The sequence below is a fragment of the Salminus brasiliensis genome, chromosome 19 (genome assembly GCF_030463535.1).
Source record: "Salminus brasiliensis chromosome 19, fSalBra1.hap2, whole genome shotgun sequence".
Classification (NCBI taxonomy): domain Eukaryota; kingdom Metazoa; phylum Chordata; class Actinopteri; order Characiformes; family Bryconidae; genus Salminus; species Salminus brasiliensis.
Window position 1 is genome coordinate 26,950,066 of NC_132896.1, and position 22,361 is coordinate 26,972,426.

Consider the following 22,361-nt stretch of genomic DNA (forward strand, 5'->3'; position numbering starts at 1 on the left):
CACTCTGGTTGTAGTGTAAATTAAAGGCACCGCCCATGATAGTATTAGTGTGTTTTGGCAGTTTCCAGGGTGCATCTCACACGCCCTGCAAGCTGCGGCAGCTGCAATCAGAAGCGAGCTCCAGTGGAAACCCCAAGGCAGGCAGTTTATTTTCTTATGATTAAATCTGCTTTTTTTGGCTCCCTCCTCCCGAGTTCCACCCCAACACAAACAGCATTGTAAAGGAGGTCCTTTTTTTCGGACAAGGGCAAACAAGTCAGAGGAAAGCTCTTTTTTTAGACACGGCTTATTGTTATTTTTTTTGCTTATTTTAGACTGTACTTCACATCCAAGTCATGCTAGTCACGCAGAACCAGACTCTCGCCTAAAAGGCCGCAATGCCATCCAGGTGCCTCTGCTGCTGCCACAGATTCGAGTGAGATGTGGTTTGCTAATCCCCTTTGTTCACGTACAGAAACCCAATTCTATCGCAAAGATGAGGCTGACAGGCAATTACGCGCAGGCGGTTCCACCCATTGTTAGTTCGCCGCTCATTTTCTCCTTAACAAAGCTAACCAGGATGAAAGAGGATGAGCCATGAGCTCAGTGACAGATCATAGTGCATTACGTAACCTTTTTTTTTCCCCTCCGAGGACCGATTTAGCGGGAGCGTCTGACCGCTCGCTTTCATGCTCACCTCTAGGCCCTTGACTTTCTGCCCACTTCCGCCCATCTGTGCCCTTCTTCCCTTCTTCTCCTTTCCAGCCCTGCTCGTGACATCAGGCCATGTGTAGGGAGACATTTCCCTGGGCCCCCTCGCCTCTGAAGGGGACACTGATACACTGAGTGCTGGCTGAGGAGGTTATTTTGAGGAGCTGTAAATATGGGAACTTCCTCCCCGAAAGTGGATCTAATAACCCGGAGGATCCTTTTACATTATTAACAACAAGCAGTGAGCGCAGTAGTCAGCGCTTCCATATGCCTCCAACTCTGTTTACTCCAGCAGGACATGTGTGAAATGCAGGTTATGAAGGTCACTGGACAGTTAGATTACAGGCCGAACGTTTGGAAGAAACATTAACTTTGTAAAAGTGGATAATAAAACATTTCCAGACGGTAACACCTTAACATAGAACAAAAGCTTTCATCAACAGCAACCGTGTCCAACTAACATGTTCTTCATTAGATACGCTCCTGGTGGTTCTCCTGCAGCTTTATTGCTGCTCTAATCAGATCCACCTGATTCTCACATCCAGATGCTCCTTACGGCCTGATAACCTGAATCAGGTGTTAAATTAGGAGAAGAATGATGATATTTATGGCTTTATGATATATTTATTTATAGTTATTGTGATACATTACATCACCATTTATTTATGGTTATTGAGATACATTACATTATGTCTTTACATGTTTTTCTAAGGTATTGCGAATATCATGCATACTTCCAGAACACTGGCCAACTACATTTCAGTACATTAAGAGAATAATTAGTCCTGTTTAATTAGATGTGTTCCAGCTTTCTGACTTATTTACTTTCTTGCTACTTTTTTAGATTTTTAATGGAAATCATGTCTTTGGTTTTGCTTAGATGTTTTTTAGGCCAGGTGATAGAATCTCGATAGCACATTAGCTATTATTTAAAAAGCACTGCAACCTTTACCAAGAGCTGTGAAGGTGCTCAGACCATAACCACATCATTATCATACGCTAACACTGTACATCATTACTGGTCCGTGTTTCATGCAGAAAGCCGTATTGTAAAAGTATCTCCAAGCCATGCTTCCGCGAATGGCTATGGTTAGCTTTTAGTCTAGCACAGATAGCCATGGCGGCCCATTTCCAAACAGAGCTTTTGTTACCTAGGCAGCAACAGTGTTCATGATAACATTGAAACCATGACACCTTACCAAATATCATCACATGTCTAAACAAAGATTTTTTAAAGAAAGGCTTTTCCTTAATATATTAAATAAAGACTAAGTAAGATCAGAGCAAACTAATTAAATAATTATAATAATAATAAACTAGAATGCGTCCTAATTGTAAAATATTTCTGAGATTAAAAGGAACACACTGCTAGCTTCCACACTACATAGCCTACAGTGTGCACTGAACACCAGACACTCTGCTGGGAGCGACTGCAGCAGCACCAACTGAGACTTCCTGCTGTTGTAGCACAGGGAATGTGAAGACAGCTGAGGGAGAGATGTCCACATTGTTATGTGCTTTTTACGGCTCTATGCTGCTTGGTGTGTCGAGGTATTCGCCCAAATTGTCAATGTCATCCAGCTCGGAGGGCTATAAAGCGTGCGTTGTAAAACGCACCCATGTGTCCAGCCCTTCTTGGAAGCGGAAAGAATGAGAACAGAGATTCTTTTGAACGTAAGATCTCGTTTTGTTCGGAGAGGAAGTCCTCTGTGGGATGAGAGAAGGGTGCATGGCCTCCGCACTAGGGCACTTCCTTCTGGCACTTCATCGAGCCAAAGACACTTTGACATTGTGGGCCGAGAACGGCGCTATCTGTTTCTGCATCACTTCCTACTGGTGCTATTGCTGATGTTCCCAGCCTGCTATTTCTGGGCTTCAGCACCCGCTGCGTGCGGATCAGGCAGGGTGTACACAGGGTGCGCTGACCCCACGCATGCACCTAGGGGACGCAATGTGGCGATGTGTTAACATGACAAATAGCCAGGTATGCTTTTGTTATAGTCGGGGTATACTGTGGGTATCGCACATACCTTTACAAAACTGAACAGCTGCATTTAGCATGAAAAGACCAATTATAGAAAGCCTATAAACAACAACAACCAGTGCACAGTAACTGCCCAACTGCATAGTAACAAGTAGCTGATTGGATAATCACAGAGGAGGGGAGTATTACAATTATGTGGCTTTCACCTTATTTTAAAACGGAAAAATGACCAAATACAACTTTTAGTTTCCTCACATATGGTGACGAAGTGAACACTGCACAGTTTTAAACCAATCATTTAAAAAATGTTAAACCATCAATCAGACCATAACAAATGGTAAACTGCTCTGAACCAGGAGAGAGAAGCTGGCAAGCACTAGCCTAGTTAGCTTAGTAGGTTACCGGTCTGCTCACCACAGAACATACTCAAGTCTGTCTGGCTGAAAACTCACTTGTTTTAGACAAGAATGACTCAAGCAACTGGTGAATAATGATCAAGCAGATCTGTCGCTCCCTCTCTAAGCTAGCCTTTGCTTAACTGGCTCGGCTGCAGCTCTGCTGAGCATCAGAGAGCCCAGTGCACATGTAGTCGACTAACTGCTGTATTACAGTTATACCACCCAAGCCTAGAGGATCCTTGTAACTGTTTCTGACTTGTAACTTACAGGAAAAGTAGGGATGTCTCAGTACCATCCATTGGATGGGGGGCCATTCCAGACATATTTTACTAGTATTAACGTATGATTTATGCAAACACAAAAAATATCATGTAATACCTCTCGGTTCCCAGTGCTGCCCTCTTTAGTAGACTGCACAACAACATATATATATATATACATATACATGAAGCAGAATGTAATTCATTATGTTACTAAAACAAATGTTCTGTAATTACTTAACTAAATGTGCACAGTACAGCAAATTAATGCTATGAACAGTGGAACAATGGTTACAGCTTAATTTTGCAAACCAGGTGAAAAAAGGTCATTTTTATTGCCCTATTACCCACCCAATGCACCACCCTTTTTACAAACCTAGGCTATGCACCAGGTTGGCTTTTATTCAATGACTGTTACAGACATAGCGAGTCAAACCGGTTGGTAAGGAAAGCATTGCCAAATCTTGAGCGCTTCCCTGAGAGAGAATAACACACACATGCAAACTTAGAAAACCTCATCAATAATGCAGACACCTTTAAATGTTTAAGCATGCCACCTTATGCCTCCCTGCTGACGAGTATGTCAAGAAATGGACGCATCACTTAAACGACATTACCACACAACAGCATTTAGTGCATGCCGTTATTTATTACGGTAAACACACACAGTGGTAGTCATCTGTCACTGTGCCCAGTTATGATACAACCTCTTAGGGGCTGATATGAACATTTGGACAGATTTATGTGGCCAAAATATGAGTTTTACTGCTGATCTCAATGTGATAAGCTTATCTATGCTATCTAAGTTATGCTTCACAAAATTTCATATATAATTCAAAGGTTATTTTACAATTTTAATAGTACTTTTACTATTACTATGTTATTAGTGTAATGAATCCACACCAGTGCACTAGTTTGGCACAAAAAATGTTGTACAATATATAGACATCATACTTTAAGAGTGAACATTATTTTAACAGAGGTACATTTAAATGTCAGTTATTTTATATACCTCTTTCTGACTCTTTACACGTATCAAAAGAAGGGCAATTCCAGGGATATTTTAATAGATCAGGTATTGGATATTTAAAACAATTTCAATCCAGTTCTGAGTCTTTGTTTTAACCACGGTGTATAGAGCGTCATATGGTGTCCTCAAGGTGGCATTAATGGGCAATGAGGAGCGTTCTCAGAAGGTACATAAAAGAGTTGAAAGTATGCAGTGTGGAGCTATTTTACAGTGGAACATGAAAACAGACCATAATCTCTGAACCTATCACTGTTATACCAGCGGGAGAAGCACTCACCTTTCTTTGCATTTAAAGCAGCACTGAAAGCTATAGAAGCCCTGATCACACACAGCACATTCACCCACTATAAACCAGTTACTGCACACCAGTAGACCAACAACAGACATCAGTCCAGACTGTGTGCCACTACAAACACCCACAGTGACTTGAATGCAGTGTTGTAAAGGAGCTGGGAGCTGATTGGTCAGGTTGGAGAGTCAGACTGGATTATAAGATATTAAACACATTATAAGAAAAGTCTCTACTAAACTAAATAAATCAGTCCAGAACGTCTTATTGTAGAAACTGCTACTGAAAATAAAGAGACTTCACTGAACATACTAATCAGCAGCTCATCCTATCTAAACTGTGTGACTGTATTATTTATACAAACACAAATTTCATGGTACAATATATGGACATGACCTCAATCATTTTTTCTGACCTCGTTACTGCCCATTGTGTTAACTTGCGTATTTGTTTACATAAGAATGAACGTCACCAATATTTTAGTCAGGCGTGCTTTTCCGTTCTCTCATCTGCTCTCTGAGGTGGAGCACAAGTGGGGAAAAAGAGTGCAGCGCACACATTCAACAATGCATCAATAACAGCACTTCCATACACACAGAGCAGCAGGTAAAGTTGTTACTTGAGGCTCATAGGTGTTCTGCTTTTAAAGCATTTAAATTTTTTGATCAAAACTTTTGATAGGAAGTACGAGTTTATCAGTAGCTCAAAAAAGTAACATGACAACAACATCTTTTGTCAAAATTATTTCTTGGAAAACTAGAAAAGTGTATTCCTGAGGTTATGCATTACTTAAAGCAGCAATATGTAGAATTTTTACCTTAAAATAATGACGTCAAAATCATGTTGATGCTCCACTAACCTGTAATAAGGAGAGTAGTGCCTCTATTGTTGCTACTCCAGGTTCCACACACAAGAAACTGCACTGTGTAACTTGGGTGAAATGGTAAGGAAAATGCCAACTGCATAACACTGTGTGACCCCAGTCATGCTTGTGTAAAGTCCTGTAATATTACTCCACCACCTCAGTCCACATGCTTCTTTCACTTTTAGTGGCGGTTTTCTATCTGCCAGCTTGTAAAAGGCATGTGTAAAGTGGTGACTCAAAGCACAAATTTCACTTCTGACTGTAGGGGAAGCTCAGGAACTAGAAATACCAATTCTCACATAATGCTGCTTTACTATAGTACATGCTTAATATGACAAATGGAATTGTGTTTAAACATGTCAGAAAGCACCAAAAGAAGAGAGATCTTGGGTTATTTCCTTTCATCATTCTGTTTGATATCACAAGTAAAGCAAAAAAGGCCTGCTAATTGTTCTGTCTCTGTATGGGTCAAACCTCCCAAAAGCCAAGAACTGTTGTAAACTTGTGTGTTATTATTTCTGTTGAATTCACATTGATGATTAGAGAATATAAACCAAAGTATTTGTGATAAACATGCTGTCAGGAAGTCCAAATGTATACTGCACTGTCAGAGGTCACCCTTCATTTATTTTATATTTAGACAAAACTGCCATTAAGTACAAGATCAAAGCACACTACATTTATTCTGAGGAAAACAGATATAAGATAATCCACTTGACAGAAGAGATGAAAATACCCTGAATAAAAAAAAATCTTCAGCCATGTAAGACCTGATAGACCCCCAAAATGGCCCTTATCAGATAAACAATGGTTTTTGAGACAGCCGAGAAAATCAAGCTTTACTTCATATCTGAATGCATCCACAAGCGTTTCTGTCCAGCCTTCCATTGAGAGAAGATGACTCAGCCTGTGGGTCTAAAAGGATGCGGAGATCAAACAAAGAAGCTGCGGAGCCCCGCAAAGTCCAGACCTTAACATTACTGACTGTGTTAGGAATGACTTGGATGAAAAGAAGCAGAAAATGTTCTTCTGAAGGTGTGGAGCATTAACCTGGGTCATGCTGACATGATTATTTCACACAATTCCTGCCAAATTTCATGCTGCGAATACGCTGTGAAAGTCAAGTGTTGATTAATGGTATTAACTGACCCCAAATGTGCTAAAAAAACATTCCCCACACCATTCCACCCACCCCCACCTGAATCTTGTAATAATAAACTTTGTAATAAAGTGTTCAGTTTTGACTTTTGACTGGACATGAGATTTTTAGGACCACACTGGACAGTCAACACATATGGTATTCTACAGTTCTAACCACATTAGTAGGTCAATTATTCAACAGAGCAACATAAAAAGTCGGTTCCTCAGACACAGAGTCTCAGATGCCATCTGCTGGTTGATTCTGCCCTCTCAAGTGTACCCACATTCACTGCCAAATTCATCCCGTCTGCCAGGACACTACCTAAGAAATGCTGTTCCCCATAACAGCTGCTTTATTATGACCTTACCATGAAAAAAAGGAACGCTATCCAGTGGTGTGACAGAACAGCTAATTTGCACATCATACATGAAATTAACCCAACAGTATATAGGGAAGTGCAGTTTCAGGGGTCAAATGCCATTCTATTTCACTCTCTACACGTCATACTTATTCCCACCCCAGAGCTCCCACCATCCCACAGAGGTCCTGGGAAAGGACAGCTCCAGCAGCTCTACACAGCTCAGTAGCCAATAGTGACTGCCCGATCATCCCAGGAGCCTCACTTTGGAAACATCTGGCACATCATGTCCAGTCTGGGCATGCAGGAATTCCCATGAAAATATGAAATACTTTATTTACAGTATCACAATTTTTCAAGTGTTCACAAAAGAGTACGAGAGAGTGAGACAAACACACGGAGACAGACTGAGAAAAAGAGAGTGACAAACAGACCAAGACTGAAAGAGAAAAACAGACTTCTTGAAACTACCATTTGTTTTATCTGGCTTTAACCACTCAGATTGGCTGTTTTTACAGCGTGAACTTTATCACACTTTAAAATGATATTTTATTTTTGTTTGTAATTTATATGTTACACACACACACACACACACACATATATATATATATATATATATATATATATATGCATATTTCTATTGCTATATTTTGTATGTGTAGTCCTTGCTGTGAATACCTTTGTGAAACTTTGACAAAAATGAATGAATAAATAATATATATATATATATATATATATATATACACTTAACGTAGCTTTGAGCAGTACTTAAAAAAGTCTATATAATATTTTCTGAACATAATGTACTTTATTTTAGAGTGTATAAATAATATACATCTATGTATAAGATGTTAGCATTAATTATTTACTTAATTTGCTATTTTTATGTCTGTAACAAATATCTAATTGAATATGTACAAAATATGTACAATTAAATATAAGTACAAACAATAGTTTGATACCTATTCAAATCTGAAACACAGTCATGTTATAAAGACGTCATGAGCCTGTTGTGTTGTTTAAATATCCACTTATACTGGGATCAATTATTTTCTAATAATGGTACAATACCATATTGTATTGCCCACCCATAATATACAGCTGGACACAGTAGAGGTCCAGCATCACCTCTCTGGTATTACACAGTGGGGGTAAGAGTTGCAGTTTAGCTTATTGCTCAGATTAAAAGCCTAAGTGACAGTGTGTAGATCTGACCTGTGTCTATGAACATACAGAAAAGTGTACAGTACTGAGTGTACAGTACTGATACTGTGATACTGTAGCCCCTACAGCCCTCAGGGAGCGACTAGCCCTGCCAGTGTTAATGAGGCAACAAAAAAGACCTGGACTCACCTTTTCTAATGGAGGTGCCCTGCCAGGCAGGCGCAGGCGTGGAGAGCTGCAGTGAGGATGACTCGTTGTTCCCCATTCGGCCTCGGACTCTTCTCCTCAAATATGAACTGTATAGAGCCCGGTGTGACAGCTCGCTCCCCAGCTCTGCCTGTTCCCGGAGCGCCTCACATTCTCAGGACTGGGAGAAAGTCTGAATTGGTGAAGTGTGTGAACAGAGAAATCCCGCCTGAATTCAGTTTGAAATACAAGACCAGCCAACTCGTGCCCTAACTGCCCTTATCTCCCACACAGCTGGCCAATTGCCTTGCGAAAGCCTGAGGAGAGTTGCCGCCTTTCCAACAGTAGAAAGGGGGCAGTGGTTTTGGTGGTGTTACCGAGTGAACGACCCCATTAAGCCGTTATAGATGCCGACATATGGACTCTTTCGACGTCTTGTGGATGAAAGAGTAACTACATATGGAGGGGGTCAGGGTAGTCCAGCTGATAGGCGCAAATGACTCAGCCATCGTTAAATGAAGTCTCATATTGGTGTTTATGGTACAACATTTATACTGGGCAATACTTCAGCCACATATTAGACACTATCAGCTCTGAGGGATGAAGGTCCATTTTTGTTACTGCACCTGAACACATGTCCGGACATCTTCAGGTGGTAAAACTACGGTGGCCTATTTAGAGGTGATGATGGTTGGCTTTCTCTTTTCACTCTATGTATGATGAGCTGTTCAGTTCAGTTAGTGTTTCGAGTAGACCACCCCGATACCGAGCTTCAGAGGAGTGCTTCGTGTGAAAGTTAGACTAGACTCACACAGTTTCCTCCCTAACTCAGATATTTCTGTCCGGCCAAGTTTATCTCCTTTAATTTTGCACTGGAGCCCCGAGCTACCACGAGCTGAACACGACACATACTGACACCCAACACGAAACTTGTAAATAAGCTACATTTTAACTATGTTTTAACCTGTATACTGTTTCTGGACTTAATATTTTAAAGTAAATTATAGGAAAAAACATATTTTACCAAATATAATATACAATACATCGACAGCTATTGGGGTTTACGACCATTTCTGTTGTTTGCCTCACTTTCCCTGAGTGTACAATGATAATATTCATGTAAACAAATTTAACAGTTTTAAATGAGTTAATAAATTACATTTAAAAATAAATTAATATGAGAAATGAGAAAATATAGAGCCTCTAAGGTGACTGGGGGGTTATTTTGTGATAAAATATGCCCACAAGATAAAATATTGAAGGCACAAGATTATTGATGTGTATATATATATATATCGTAATTCATTATTATTGTATATAAATGTTATGTATACATTTATATATATATATATATATATATATATATATATATATATATATATATATATATATATATATATATATGTATACATAACATACCCACATATATAAGATACAGATATGTATAGATATGTATATATGTATGTATATATGTATGTATATGTATAGATGTGTATAATGTATAATGTGTATATGTATAAATATATATATATATATATATATATATATATATATATGTATACATAACATACCCACATATATAAGATACAGATATGTATAGATATGTATATATGTATGTATATATGTATGTATATGTATAGATATATGTATAAATATATATATATATATATGGCCTCAATTTGTAACCTCAATATTTTGACCACATCCAGTTAAAAAGAACTGGAAAAGTACTCTTAGGGGCTCATTTGTTTCCTTTACTAAAATCTAGCTTTTTAACAGGAAAAATGAGTTTGTAATATAGAGGTTCTGTCAGAAAATGTCCCTACTGTAATTATAATTGTGGTGAAAAAATTGCCAAATTGCCTTTTTGCTTACCCATTCCTCACTATGATATATCTAACATGGAATATAAAAGTCTGCCACCCACTTTGTTTAGACCCATCAACTCCAAGAAGTGAAACTATGGATCTGTGGGGGAAATACACATTGTAGAACAGTAAAGATATCATATAATATCTAATATATAAAATACCACACATAACATCTAACTATTCTGTTACAGTAGCCTTACATAGTCAACACTAAAGAACTGAGCGTGAACACTAAACATGTCTCGGCCTGTTAGCAGCTCTGGTTGGGGAGTGGGGAACATTGTGTAAGTCTGAGGTTTAGAAGATTTTCTTGAGGCTGAATAAAGAACATGCCTCACTTCCCTGTTTCATTTTCTGTGTGTATATTGAGAGGGAGGATTTACAGGAAGTGGGATTTCACACACTTCATGAGGATTCCTTGAGAGGACAGCAGGGGGCGCTAGCAGCCCAAGTTTGGAATTCTGTCCCATTAAGTCTCTTTCTTTCCCTCCCTCTCTCTCTCTCTCTCTCTCTCTCTCTCTTTCTCTCTTTCTCTCTCTCTCTCTCTCACACACACACACCCACTCTTTCCATTAACAAAGATCTTGCCCATCTTCCTCTCTGTCCCCATTTACATGAATATTTCTGCCCCATCCTGTCTCACTTTATCTCTCTCTCTCCTTTTCTCTTTTAAATAGAGCTCTCCCTCTGAAAGCTCTCCCTCACTCTTACTCATTTTGTTAGATCTTCTCCTACATCTAACTCTTCTCTCTGTTTCTCTCTCACATACACCACTTACATACTGTAGATCTCTCTCTCTCTCCCTCTTTCACAAAACAAACACCACAAAACTTTTTTTTAATCATTTTCCACCACCAGCGACATTAACAAACCTAACTAACCCCACACTCCACTTTGTGCGCTTGACTTCCGGCATGTGCTGACGTCTGTGCTCGTTTCATAACATTCACTCCAAGAGGCCTTTGGGTATGTGCCTCTCATGCCTAGAATATATTCTCCCTACTATATCTTATAGCAGTCAGGCCCAAGGTAACAGCAGTATCCCTCCAAGAGAAAGCTTTACGTTGTTATGTTATGTTGTTGTTGTGGTTGTGAGTATTTTGAGGCAACAGTGTGTAGTTAGGTAAATTATCCAGTGTTTGCTCACTTACCTAAGCAAATTCACTGTTGTAGTGATTTCTGAAGGAAAAGACTGAGAATTCCACTGGTGAGGAAACCTGCGGTGTCACCGTGAGTCACAACATTCACAACAGCGCTTCTCTGTGAAAATGGAAAGCACCTAGACATCCATTGAAAGATTCACAAGATCCTTATTTGAATATGCTGTATGTGATTCAGGTACCAACAACAATAAGGAATTTAAAGAGTGATTAGGTGTTGGGTTTTAGCCCTAATTGTTCTATAAAGGTCCTATATTTAGCTTAAGGGCCCATATCATTCATTTTTTCACTTTATATACCCAAAATGTTTCTCTTCAAACTTTAAGGAACCTCAATTTAAGGTTCCTAAACTGTACATCCAATGATCATTCAGGAACATTTATTTTAAAGGGCCACTATTATGTCCATTAAAAAATATATATATGAAAAAAAAAGTTTGATGTAGTATGTAAACGCTGTCACAGTTTCAGAACATCTCAAAACTGGTCACTTCTTTGTCTGTCCAGTCCCTATTCAGAAACCCTATGCGTTCAGAAACAGTACGTGTTAAACTCACACAGTACACGTTTCTGTGATGTCACAAAAATAAGACATTTACTCCCAGTCTTTTACTCAACCAAGAGGCGAGGTTGTCCACCCACTTTCTTGGAAGGATTGTTGTAGTCCAGATAGCCTTGCGGGGAATGAGTCCTAATACAGGGCAACCAGTTAGAGGAGATATTGTTTACATATATCTTAAATGTACAGTAACAAAAACAGCAGACTATTGAATTATAAGGGATTAGGAAAGGTTTGGGAAAGATCGTGTAATTCATTCTAAAACATTGCCCTTTACTAAAGAGCCATTGAAGAACCATTATTTTACATAAAAAATGACAATATTTTGAACCAGTTTTGTTTATAATGTAGTCAGAGTCATGAAGCTCTTTGATTTTTTGTTGAGCGCATGTTGACCTCACTGTCACTGTTTGGTGCTGTTTTATGGCTCTTCTGTGTCTCGTCTGTGAACTTTAAGGTTTGATGTCCTCCCCCGATACATATTTCCCATTTCCCATATGACATGATATTGATATTTCCCCTGATTAAAAACTTCCTGTTCACAAAGCCTTTCATGCCAATACAGAACACGCTTGATCATGTTTCAGTGGTGATTCAATCAGTTCAGAATGAGATCAGCCATGTGTTCTTCATTATTTTTGCCTGACTGAATCAAGCTCTGTTGTGATAAAAAATTAGATTTAGGCCTAAGGCAAAAAACAAAAAATCAAGGAAGGGAAGGATGACAGTTACACAACCAAAAGCTATTGAAATATGAGGAGATTGACATTAAAATACAGGAAATCGCTTACTTTGGCTAAAGCCATCTAAGCTGTCGCATCATGACAAGATTAGGTAGTCTCAGATTTGACTACCTAGAATGGGTCATCTCTGTGGAGAAAGCCATTTTCAAGATTTGGCCCTCTCGGCCGCAATTTCCGGCCCCTTTTTGTTGGAGTGGCTGACCAAAAGGCGAGTGGGTTTAGTAATCCTCTTACTTTAGGCTCTCATCTCCCATGACATCAGAGCATTACCCCCAAAGCTGCCTCGTCATGCCAGAAACAGGCGGATTAAGACGTGCATTAGATAAGGATAAGGTGTGAATACCCTGAAAACAACAGTCCAAATAGGACAGTGGCAGATTGAGCGTTCAGTGTGCTTTGGCTTGATCAGCCTTGGGCCTGCTTCCTTGTCTTGCTAAAACACAAAGACTGGTAAGGGTGTGAACCTAACACCACACCGCCCTCGTTATCTAAGCGCAGTACCAAACCCTGTCATTTTGAGAGATTGCTGAACCCACACTTATGACATACAGGGAAGGAAGGCTAGTGGGCTGGGTTTGACCCCTTCTTTCCTCTGGAAACGTGTGAACGGTTTCAGACTCGTTTCAGCAAGTGTTAACAGTTTGTTCTGAGACTTTAAGAGATTTCACTCAGAGACTCTGTCTTGATAGCTAGCTTAGCACGTCTAAGCGCCTGTGTGCGTAGATATGTACGCCTGCGTGTGTCGGATTTGTCACCTGAGATTAATTTGCCCCTCTTCCTGTCTCAGATGGGTGTGTCTGATGTGCTAAGCCAGCCATTGTTCTACGAAGGCCGTTCAACTGACAGGTGTTTGAAAATGTTTCCTTTTTCCAATCAATTTTTTAAATAGCCACTATTAATCGAGACTCTTAACCAGTGGTGTCATGTTATGTCATAAAAAAAGAAACCATTCTGAACTCTCACACACCAGGAGGTTGTTCAGAAGGTTCAGAAGAACATGTAATATTTCCTTGTGAAAATAATCTATTAGCTCTTTCAATCTGCCTCACATAAACCACAATACTAATTCGGCTCTATTTGAAAGTCTAAGTTAAGAGCTGGATAACTAAATATTCTCCTCCTTGACCTTAATGCAGCTTTCAACAAGGGTAAATGGTAAAATACCCACTCTACACAAACAAACTGCAGCAGTATCTACCGTTCTCCATTCATTGCTATGATGATGACATTTAGCTATATACAGTGTGTGTAATACTTTGAACCATCTAATTGTAGTGCTGAACTGTGACTATTAAAACTAGACACTCAGTTTGGGCCAAAAATATATTTGTTCAAAAAGGAGGAAAACACCCACCAGATAATGCTGATTTCCATATGCTACAAATGTTAATATAATCCGGGGGGATTCTAGTAGTATAATGCATTGGATGATTTTTTGGGGTTCTGGATTAAACACAACCATTTGAAGCTTTTATAAACACTGCACTTTGTATGCATCAATATCATATTATCATATATTTGATCTTATGTTTCACAGTGACACTTTTAGTGTGACATATTCACTCATGTGAATTAGCCAAGTCCAAACCAATGGAAGAGCTAGCTTGGCTGTTTCTATCTAGATACTATCAAGCTTTACAATTATTTCATTATTAACTTCATTTTATGCAAGTTCAAATTTAACACTTTTGTTATCATAACAACATAATAAGACTAATACTGTACTGTAAAGGTGAAGTTGATAATAATTTTAATAAATAACAATCAACTACAAATGACAGACAGTATTTTCTAGTATTCAGAAACCATTAGAAGACTTGGAGGGCTCCAAACTGGGTAATCGGGACTCCCTGTTCTCCAACTGTTAACCCATTGGCAGTGTGGATAATAACTTCAACAGCACCAAACTGTTCAGTCTTTCGTTCATCTTTTAAGCTGGCTTTGGTGCCTGCCATGTCAACTGTATTTTAAGCAAAAAGGATATATAGTATAATAATAATATACGATAGGATACTGTTTAGTGCTGAAAGAGGGTTCTTTGAAAAAAAAAAAAAACCTTATGTATAGTATTTACGGGTGACAGTATAATTTAGTCTGGTTATTAATCTCAGTGACAGTAGTGAAACCCTTTTTGGTGTTATTATACATATATAACCATTTTAAAAGGTCCTGTAGAGAAGCATCTACAAGAGGTTTTTTTTCTACATGAACTATTTAACCAGGCATAGGAGCATTTAAGTGGTCAAATGGCTCCTTGAGCTGTCACAGTTCTTTATAGAACCATTTTTTTACTACAGAGGTCATAAAGGTGTCTACTAGATTTAAAGGCACATACTTTAATGTCATACATGTTCATGGTGTTTATTGTCTGGGATCCAGATCTGGGAATTTAGATTTTGGAGATCCTATAGGTTAATTACAATGTCCCAAACCCCTCGGCAACCTCTATATTTTGCACTTTTGTTGAATATAAGTGCTAAATATACAAGCATTTCCTTCCATAGGGCTACTTTTAATGCAGGTTTTGACAGCATTCATGCATCTAAAGGTCTGGAGGAATGAACATTTACTAATGTAATTAAAAACAGTCAACAGTACAATTCTGCTTGTAGACCCTAAATCCCAAACACTAGGCTATCCAGTTTTCTCTACTGTCAGTGAGTCAAAAAGGTGCTATATGAAAGGACCAGATAGACAAATGAGTAAATAAATAATGATTTATGATTGGTGAGTGAACACAGTGCAAAGACGCGAGGCAAACGCCAGTTCTGAAAAGGCTTTAACACCGTCAATGGGTTGAGGTTAAGCAGTGTTTTGGTCCTTTCCTAGACGCCCTCCTCCCTCTATCACTCATGACTAATGGAGAACAACAAACAGAGATCCCTTCTCGGAGACACAATAGATCAGGGTGAAAGGGTGGGGGGTTGTAGAAGAGTGAACATATGCCACCAAAATCAGACAGATTTAACTGATGTGTTTGTAACCAAACAATTTAATCGGCCTCTAGCTTTCTGATTCTATCCTGATCTGACCATTCTTGTTAGTTTTATGCTCTTTGTTATTGACGATATAGGCCTGAGATAGGAGCTTCTGTCAGACGCTTCAGTGAAGAGAAGAGGGCAATTGCATAAACAGATGGGAAGAGGATCTTTTTTATGTAACAGCCTCTTTAGTGGAAGTGGAAGAACCAGCACATTTGTGCATCAGCTGGAGGCTGTCGCTGCCGGTCGTTGTGCTAATTTGCAAGCTGAGAATATATATGAGCCTTCGCAGGCACTCTGCCCTGCCATCGTTCATGGCACCCAGGGCAGGCTTAAGAATACTGCTGTTTGCTCAAACACTAAGCGCGCTATAGTTGTCACACTTTTCCCAAACGCCTTGCAGCTGCTCCTATTGTGCTCAGAGAAGGGCTTCACCAAGCAGTCGTCCAGACCGCTCCGGCCAGCCCTCCCCACCCTCCTGCCGCCTGACAGGGGGATCAGAGGAGCTAGCTGAGCCTCTGTGGCCCAAACAATGGGGGACATTGATAATGATTCTATACGGTATAACCCCACCAACGTTGCCAATGTGAAATTCCAATGCACAGTTTAAGGCAGGGCGGAGTGCCACTACATATGGCCTGGTCGGTTTGAATATGAAAGAGTCGTCCTTTTTTCCCACCGATATTTGGGCACACACCATGGCCTAAGGTCAAAGAAGCTGAATGTTTGTTTACTAGCAGAAGGCCCAATACTAATTTATTTATATATTCTATATCCAGAGAAGGGCCTCGAACATATGATTTACACATAACATACACACACACACACACACACACATATATATATATCAGGTCCTGTAAACAAGTTCTTGTTAAATTTCACCTTGTCTGTTTAAGCCAAATGTTTAGGCTACTATATGTATATATGACTTTCATTGAATGCCGATGTCAAGGTTTTATAAATAAATATATATACCACAGGTTTTTGTTTGTTGTTTGTTTTGTTTTTAATGGAAAACTAAAACTGTATAATAAAGAACTACTCAAAAGTTTATATTCACATTTAGGACCTTAACATTAGGGTATGTTGTTCTGTTTTGGGTTGCAAGAAGTCCTTAAACAATAAACAATATGATAGGCTGTAATTATCTATTAATTACCGTTACAGTATATGTGATCTGACTCAGGGTTGTTCGAAGACAAAGCATTATTTTTTTATTATATATATATATATATATATATATATATATATATATATATATATATATATTATAATTTAAATAATTTAGTGTCCTACAGCTTTCCCCGTCATTATGGAATCATCTACAGCTCTGTTTCTCATTCTACACACATCTCTTCATTTTTACCTAAACATGTAGATGCTGGTGGTTGTAGAGAAGTAGTTACACCATAATAGAATGGGAATTGGAACATTTCTACTTCCAAGCCTTTGAACAGTGATCTGTTTATAATGTTTATTTGAAACCAATTGTGAACCTTTTGTATGTTATGCTTGTTGGTTCCATTTCCATAAACCTTTGAGTAGTTCTCTATTATAAAAGTTTTAGTTTTCTATTAAAAATAAAACAAAAAACCTGTGGTATATATCTAACATCCACCGTCATAAATGTTGTGGTCAGAGTCCACAAGGATTAAGTTTCTCATGCCGATGAGACAAGATAGCTGATCCTGCATCAGCATTCTGGCGCTGACACTGGATATAGAATGGGTCTCAGCCAGGAGACCTTTTTCCGGGATTGTGTTCACCCAAATATTTCATTTGAAAACTGAGGGGCTCGATTTCAAAAACACAGTCACGCGGTCAGACAGACGTAAACATTTACACGTAACAGACAGTGAGTTCAACTGTGTCTCCTTAGTAATCAGTGGTGGCTGATTTTGTCATTGCCGTTTAGATAACGTCAGTACTGACTTAATGAATCACTGTGTTGATTTGGTGGAAATGTTTAAGACTGCATAGTGAGTATATGCTCTCAATATTCAGGTCTCATGCATTTCATGCTGCACAAGCAACCACATTTATGTCATGATTGTAACAAAAAAGTTTATTCATCAGTATCAAAACATCATATCACAAAGGTGTAAAAATATACCATACGAAATATATTAATTTAGGAAATAAATATCACATATCAAAACAGTCTCCTGCAAGTTGCTTCCATTAGTGCTTGGGGGAAGGTTCTTACAGGGCTGCCAACATTACAGACACATGAGGTATTTTGTGTTTGCTTGCAGAGAAGCAAACGTCTTGGTGAGTTGGATGAAGTTCTGAAAGGCATGACTGGCCCCTGATTGAGCCATCCATTTAACTTTCATTGTCTTAAGGCAGACAGAGTCTAGTCAGAGATGATAAATACATTCATTGTTCAAAAACAAAAATAAAACAAAAAGGAGGGGAGATTCACTCATTAGCACCTTCAAACTTTGAAACTCGTGGTCCCCTCAAACTATTTCTGTTTGATAAAAACAAAAACAACAAACGGTGTCAACAAATAAAGGATACCTTTTCCTGAGCAAACTGTAAGACCTGCTGATGTGATCTTGTGATAATAAATAAAAACAGAAAGTGATTATCCATGGCGGCACTCACAATCTAAAGACTGCTACTGACAGACATTCAGGAGCCTCATGTTGGCTCCACCAAACACGCTCACACTAATGAATTCCCAGCCCCTTCAGTCCAGTCAATGCAAGTGGTCGCTGTCTTGTCTTGCGTTCAAAACTCAGCCAGTCTGGAGGAACCAGGTTGGACCGGCCGCCTACTCCTCCCCAGAGAGGTGTACAAATACTGTTATGTAGCAACAGAGAAACAAAGGAATTGTAGTTGTCCAGCAATGTAAAGACCACCACAGTGATGATCATCTGAACCAAAATAGTCCAAGTTAGAAGGCCATGGGTCTGGGTACGAATGAGGACGACCCGTCAGCATGTGGGAGAGGGAGTAATGGGGCTGTGCAGGAAGGAGAGTGGACTGGCTGCAGCGTGGACAGGGATGGAGACAGGGAAGTTGAAGACGGTGCTGCTTTTGCTGAGCGCTGGGCTCCCTGCTTCTGAGGAGCACGTGGAGGATGCCAGCACCTGGGACTCAAACTGTAGAAGCTGACCCATGAAGCTGAAGTTGGGGGAGATGATGCTGCGCCGCTGCTTGACAAACTCGAAAGCCTCGTCCAGCTTGACCCGGTTGGTGCGCATCAGGTAGGCCAGGCAAATGGTGGCTGACCGTGAGATACCAGCCTGGCAGTGGACGAACACCCGGCCGCCTTTGTTCCGTACTGAGTCTGTGTGGAAAAAAAGAAGGAAGACATTAGTTTGGGTCTACTTCAATACAGCGCACCAGATCCTTTTTGTGTACATCAACAACACAAAAGGTAGGTCCACAAAGTAAAGGAATAGATTCTATTATTGTTTACTGGGGCCGTTCCTCTTTACTGTTACTGTTTCTTCTGTCTGTTATTTCTGTCATTTCGGTCATTGGCTTTCTGGTGAGAAAGGGGGCTTTTTCCAAACACCTCAGAAACCAAAGCTGAAAACGGCTAATGACAACCCTCTCTATTACAGTTGCCTCCCTCCACTTTCAATTGCAAATCACAAATCCAGCAGAAGCGCTAAGGAAGGGAGCAGTCTCATTAGGGAAACAGGAAGAAGTTAAATGAGAGCTGGGGGGTGGGTGATGGGGTAGCACTCTCTCAGTAGCAGGTCTGAATACACAATAGGGGGTGGCTGCCCCCCCTGCTGGGCCCATTGATCTAGGGAGGAAGGCCAGCGGAGCGCCAGAGAAAACCCTCTTTTGTTTGGACAGAACAAAGAGGGCCAGGCAAGCAAAGAGAGCCAGTTGCTCCCTAAAAAGCAGATCAGGTCGTGGCCTGCTGCTTTCCATGAAAAGGGGGCGCCTCTTTAAATGGGATGAGAGGGGATGATGTAAGCCTTTGTAGCTGTCAAGCTTGGTCCATCCAGCTGGTCGATTTGGAGGGAACTTTTGAAAAATTTAATTCAGGCCACACTTGTGGAGGGGGAGGGGGAAGTCTGCTCACCAGAGCCGTCCTATAGCTGCATCTGTTCTTGTTTTGAAACAGAGAATCAAATAATGGATGAAGAAAAATTAAAAATTCTCACCGATAAATTCAATGGCCTCGTTGAACCAGGAGCTGATGTCAGCTTTGTGGTTGTCTTCAACAGGAATGCTCTTGTACTGGTAATGGTCCTCAAAATGGTTTGGACAGTTGGCAGAAACGTTGATGAGGGCTGTGATCCCCAACATGTCCAGCATGTCTTTTCTTGAGGCATGGTAGGCACTGCCAAGATAGAGGAAGGGTAGGATTTCCACAGGGCCACCCTGAAACCAAAAATAAAGATTGGGGAGAGAATTAGGACAGTGCATTAAAGTGAAAAACAAAACTGAAAGAGTGTCTTAGGTAAGCTAAGGTAATTTGTAGCACATGGCCTAATAAGCCATTTTAAGCTCTTACCTGATCATACAGAGGGGTAGCGCATGTATTACAACCAGATTCAGCACTACCAGGATGGCAGCTGGCACTCAGAGGCAAACTGAGACCTTGAGGGGGAGCTGGTTTGGTACACATTTCAGGAAACTCTGAGACAAATGAGTCAAATCCTCCTGAAAATAAAGAAAAGGGAAGAAAGGGGATTTAATTACACTGGGTAATTTACAAGTGTCAACTGTGTGTAACTGGCAGTCGTTGTGACACAAAGGGTGAGTGAACAGTTGAGAGGGGCGACAGCTGAGGTAAACAGAAGAGTGGAGTTACCCTACAAGGCCAGAGAGCCACAAATAACCAGGGGGGCTATAATGCACAGATAGGTAGCCTGCTAGCTAGACAGGCAGTCACGTTTACTCACATCCCTGTAGTTTTATACAGTTACGGCAAATTATGGTGGAGTTTTCTAGCTATTTCGATCTATCAATATGGGGATATAATGCTAGCTAGATAGCTGTAAATGAAGAAAGGGTCACTTTTAGCTCTTATTTCCTTTGTTATGTTAAATTTTAATCCGTTCTGGGATATTTATGTGTCTCACACAGCTCTAACTTGAGATTTAGTGTTTAATTTTAACCGAAAAGTCCACCAAAACAATATATCTGAGCCAAAACCACCTATTTAAGCTTATCAACACAAGTCAAGTACCTAGATAACTGTTAGCTAGCTTCAGCTTAAGCTAAGCTAACGACTGGTTAACTATAGCTAGCTACCTTTCAGGAAGACGACGTTAGCTCCACAGGGGTTTCGGCACAGCGCGGTAACAGCCAGCATTAGGGTCCCGTCCTTCTTAGCCTGGCCGATGTCTGAGCTCCGCTCGTCCAGTAGTACCACGGTCCGGAACCGGCCGGACAGAAGCCCGCTCCTCGTGTCCTCGTTCGGCACGATGTGCTCGAGCCCGAGCCCGCCGCGCGCCCGCCTCCGCACGATAGTGCTGAAGCGGACGTTGGTGGATCCGGGGATGTGAGACGAGCTGAAGGAGAAGAACGAGCGGCAGTCCAGCACGAGGCAGCCGGGCTCGCCCCCGTCCAGCAGCGCCCGGAGAGCGGCACAGTCGATGCTCGGAACTTCCATAATGACCATAGTAGGGCAGAGCGCGACCAGAGACAAGTCTAAGTACATAAAGTAAGAAAGGTGAAGTCCACACTCACAACACAGCGGCCCGCGGAGGGGGTTGTTCACTAAAACCGTTTCCGTCTGAGGCTCAAAATAATTCTCAGGTTTAAAAATCCGAGTCTACGACTCTGAGCTTTGTTCGTAGTTTCCCTCAGACGATTGTTCTTCTATCCCGTTTGTCGTTCTGCCCCCGGTCGCTCAGGGAGCCCTTTTATAAGGGTCTAGCTTTTATAACCAGGAAGGAGCAGCGTGACGCCACGTCCCGCCCAGTCTGGCGGGCTGCCAGCGTGAATTCGCACGTACGTCATGAGCAGGAGAGCGAAGGGGCGACCAAACCCTGAGGAGACTTTGGAACCGCCATTCACACCACACGTCCCCTAACCTCACCAGCTCACTACAGAACCCAGCTTTCCACTGTCTGAAACTCACTGAATCACACTCGGCATAATATAGACGTTTAATCTGACCACCAGTACTATTACTACTACTACTACTGCTGTCCTTCAGCAACTACTACTTCTACTACTGTCCAACAACAACATACTAGTGTATTACCACCATTACTACTACTTCTACTACTGTCCAACAACAACATACTAGTGTATTACCACCATTACTACTACTTCTACTACTGTTCAACAACAACCACTACTAGTATTACCACCATTACTACTACTTCTACTACTGTCCAACAACAACATACTAGTGTATTACCACCATTACTACTACTTCTACTACTGTTCAACAACAACCACTACTAGTATTACCACCATTACTACTACTTCTACTACTGTCCAACAACAACATACTAGTGTATTACCACCATTACTACTACTTCTACTACTGTTCAACAACAACCACTACTAGTATTACCACTATTACTACTACTTCTACTACTGTTCAACAACAACCACTACTAGTATTACCTCTACCGCCATTACTACTACTTCTACTACTGTTCAACAACAACCACTACTAGTATTACCACTATTACTACTACTTCTACTACTGTTCAACAACAACCACTACTAGTATTACCACCATTACTACT

At 40.4% G+C, this 22,361-nt stretch overlaps 2 protein-coding genes across 2 annotated transcripts in view; both read right to left on the reverse strand.

Moving 5' to 3' along the window:
• Window positions 1-8,477, reverse strand: part of neurl1b (neuralized E3 ubiquitin protein ligase 1B) — a 53,085-nt gene extending 44,608 nt beyond the window's left edge. Inside the window, exon 1 of the mRNA XM_072663646.1 lies at window positions 8,369-8,477. Within this exon, the coding sequence (XP_072519747.1) occupies window positions 8,369-8,444 (76 nt within the window). The 5' untranslated portion in view covers window positions 8,445-8,477. The remainder of the gene's footprint in view (window positions 1-8,368) is intronic.
• Window positions 8,478-17,728: 9,251 nt separating this feature from the next.
• On the reverse strand, window positions 17,729-21,493 carry dusp1 (dual specificity phosphatase 1). Its single transcript, XM_072663803.1, has 4 exons — window positions 20,908-21,493; window positions 20,165-20,313; window positions 19,812-20,031; window positions 17,729-18,976 (listed from the first exon to the last, which is right to left on the reverse strand). The coding sequence occupies exons 1-4, from the start codon at window positions 21,314-21,316 to the stop codon at window positions 18,621-18,623; spliced, it is 1,134 nt and encodes a 377-aa protein (XP_072519904.1). The 5' UTR covers window positions 21,317-21,493; the 3' UTR covers window positions 17,729-18,620.
• Between the last annotated feature and the right edge of the window lie 868 nt (window positions 21,494-22,361).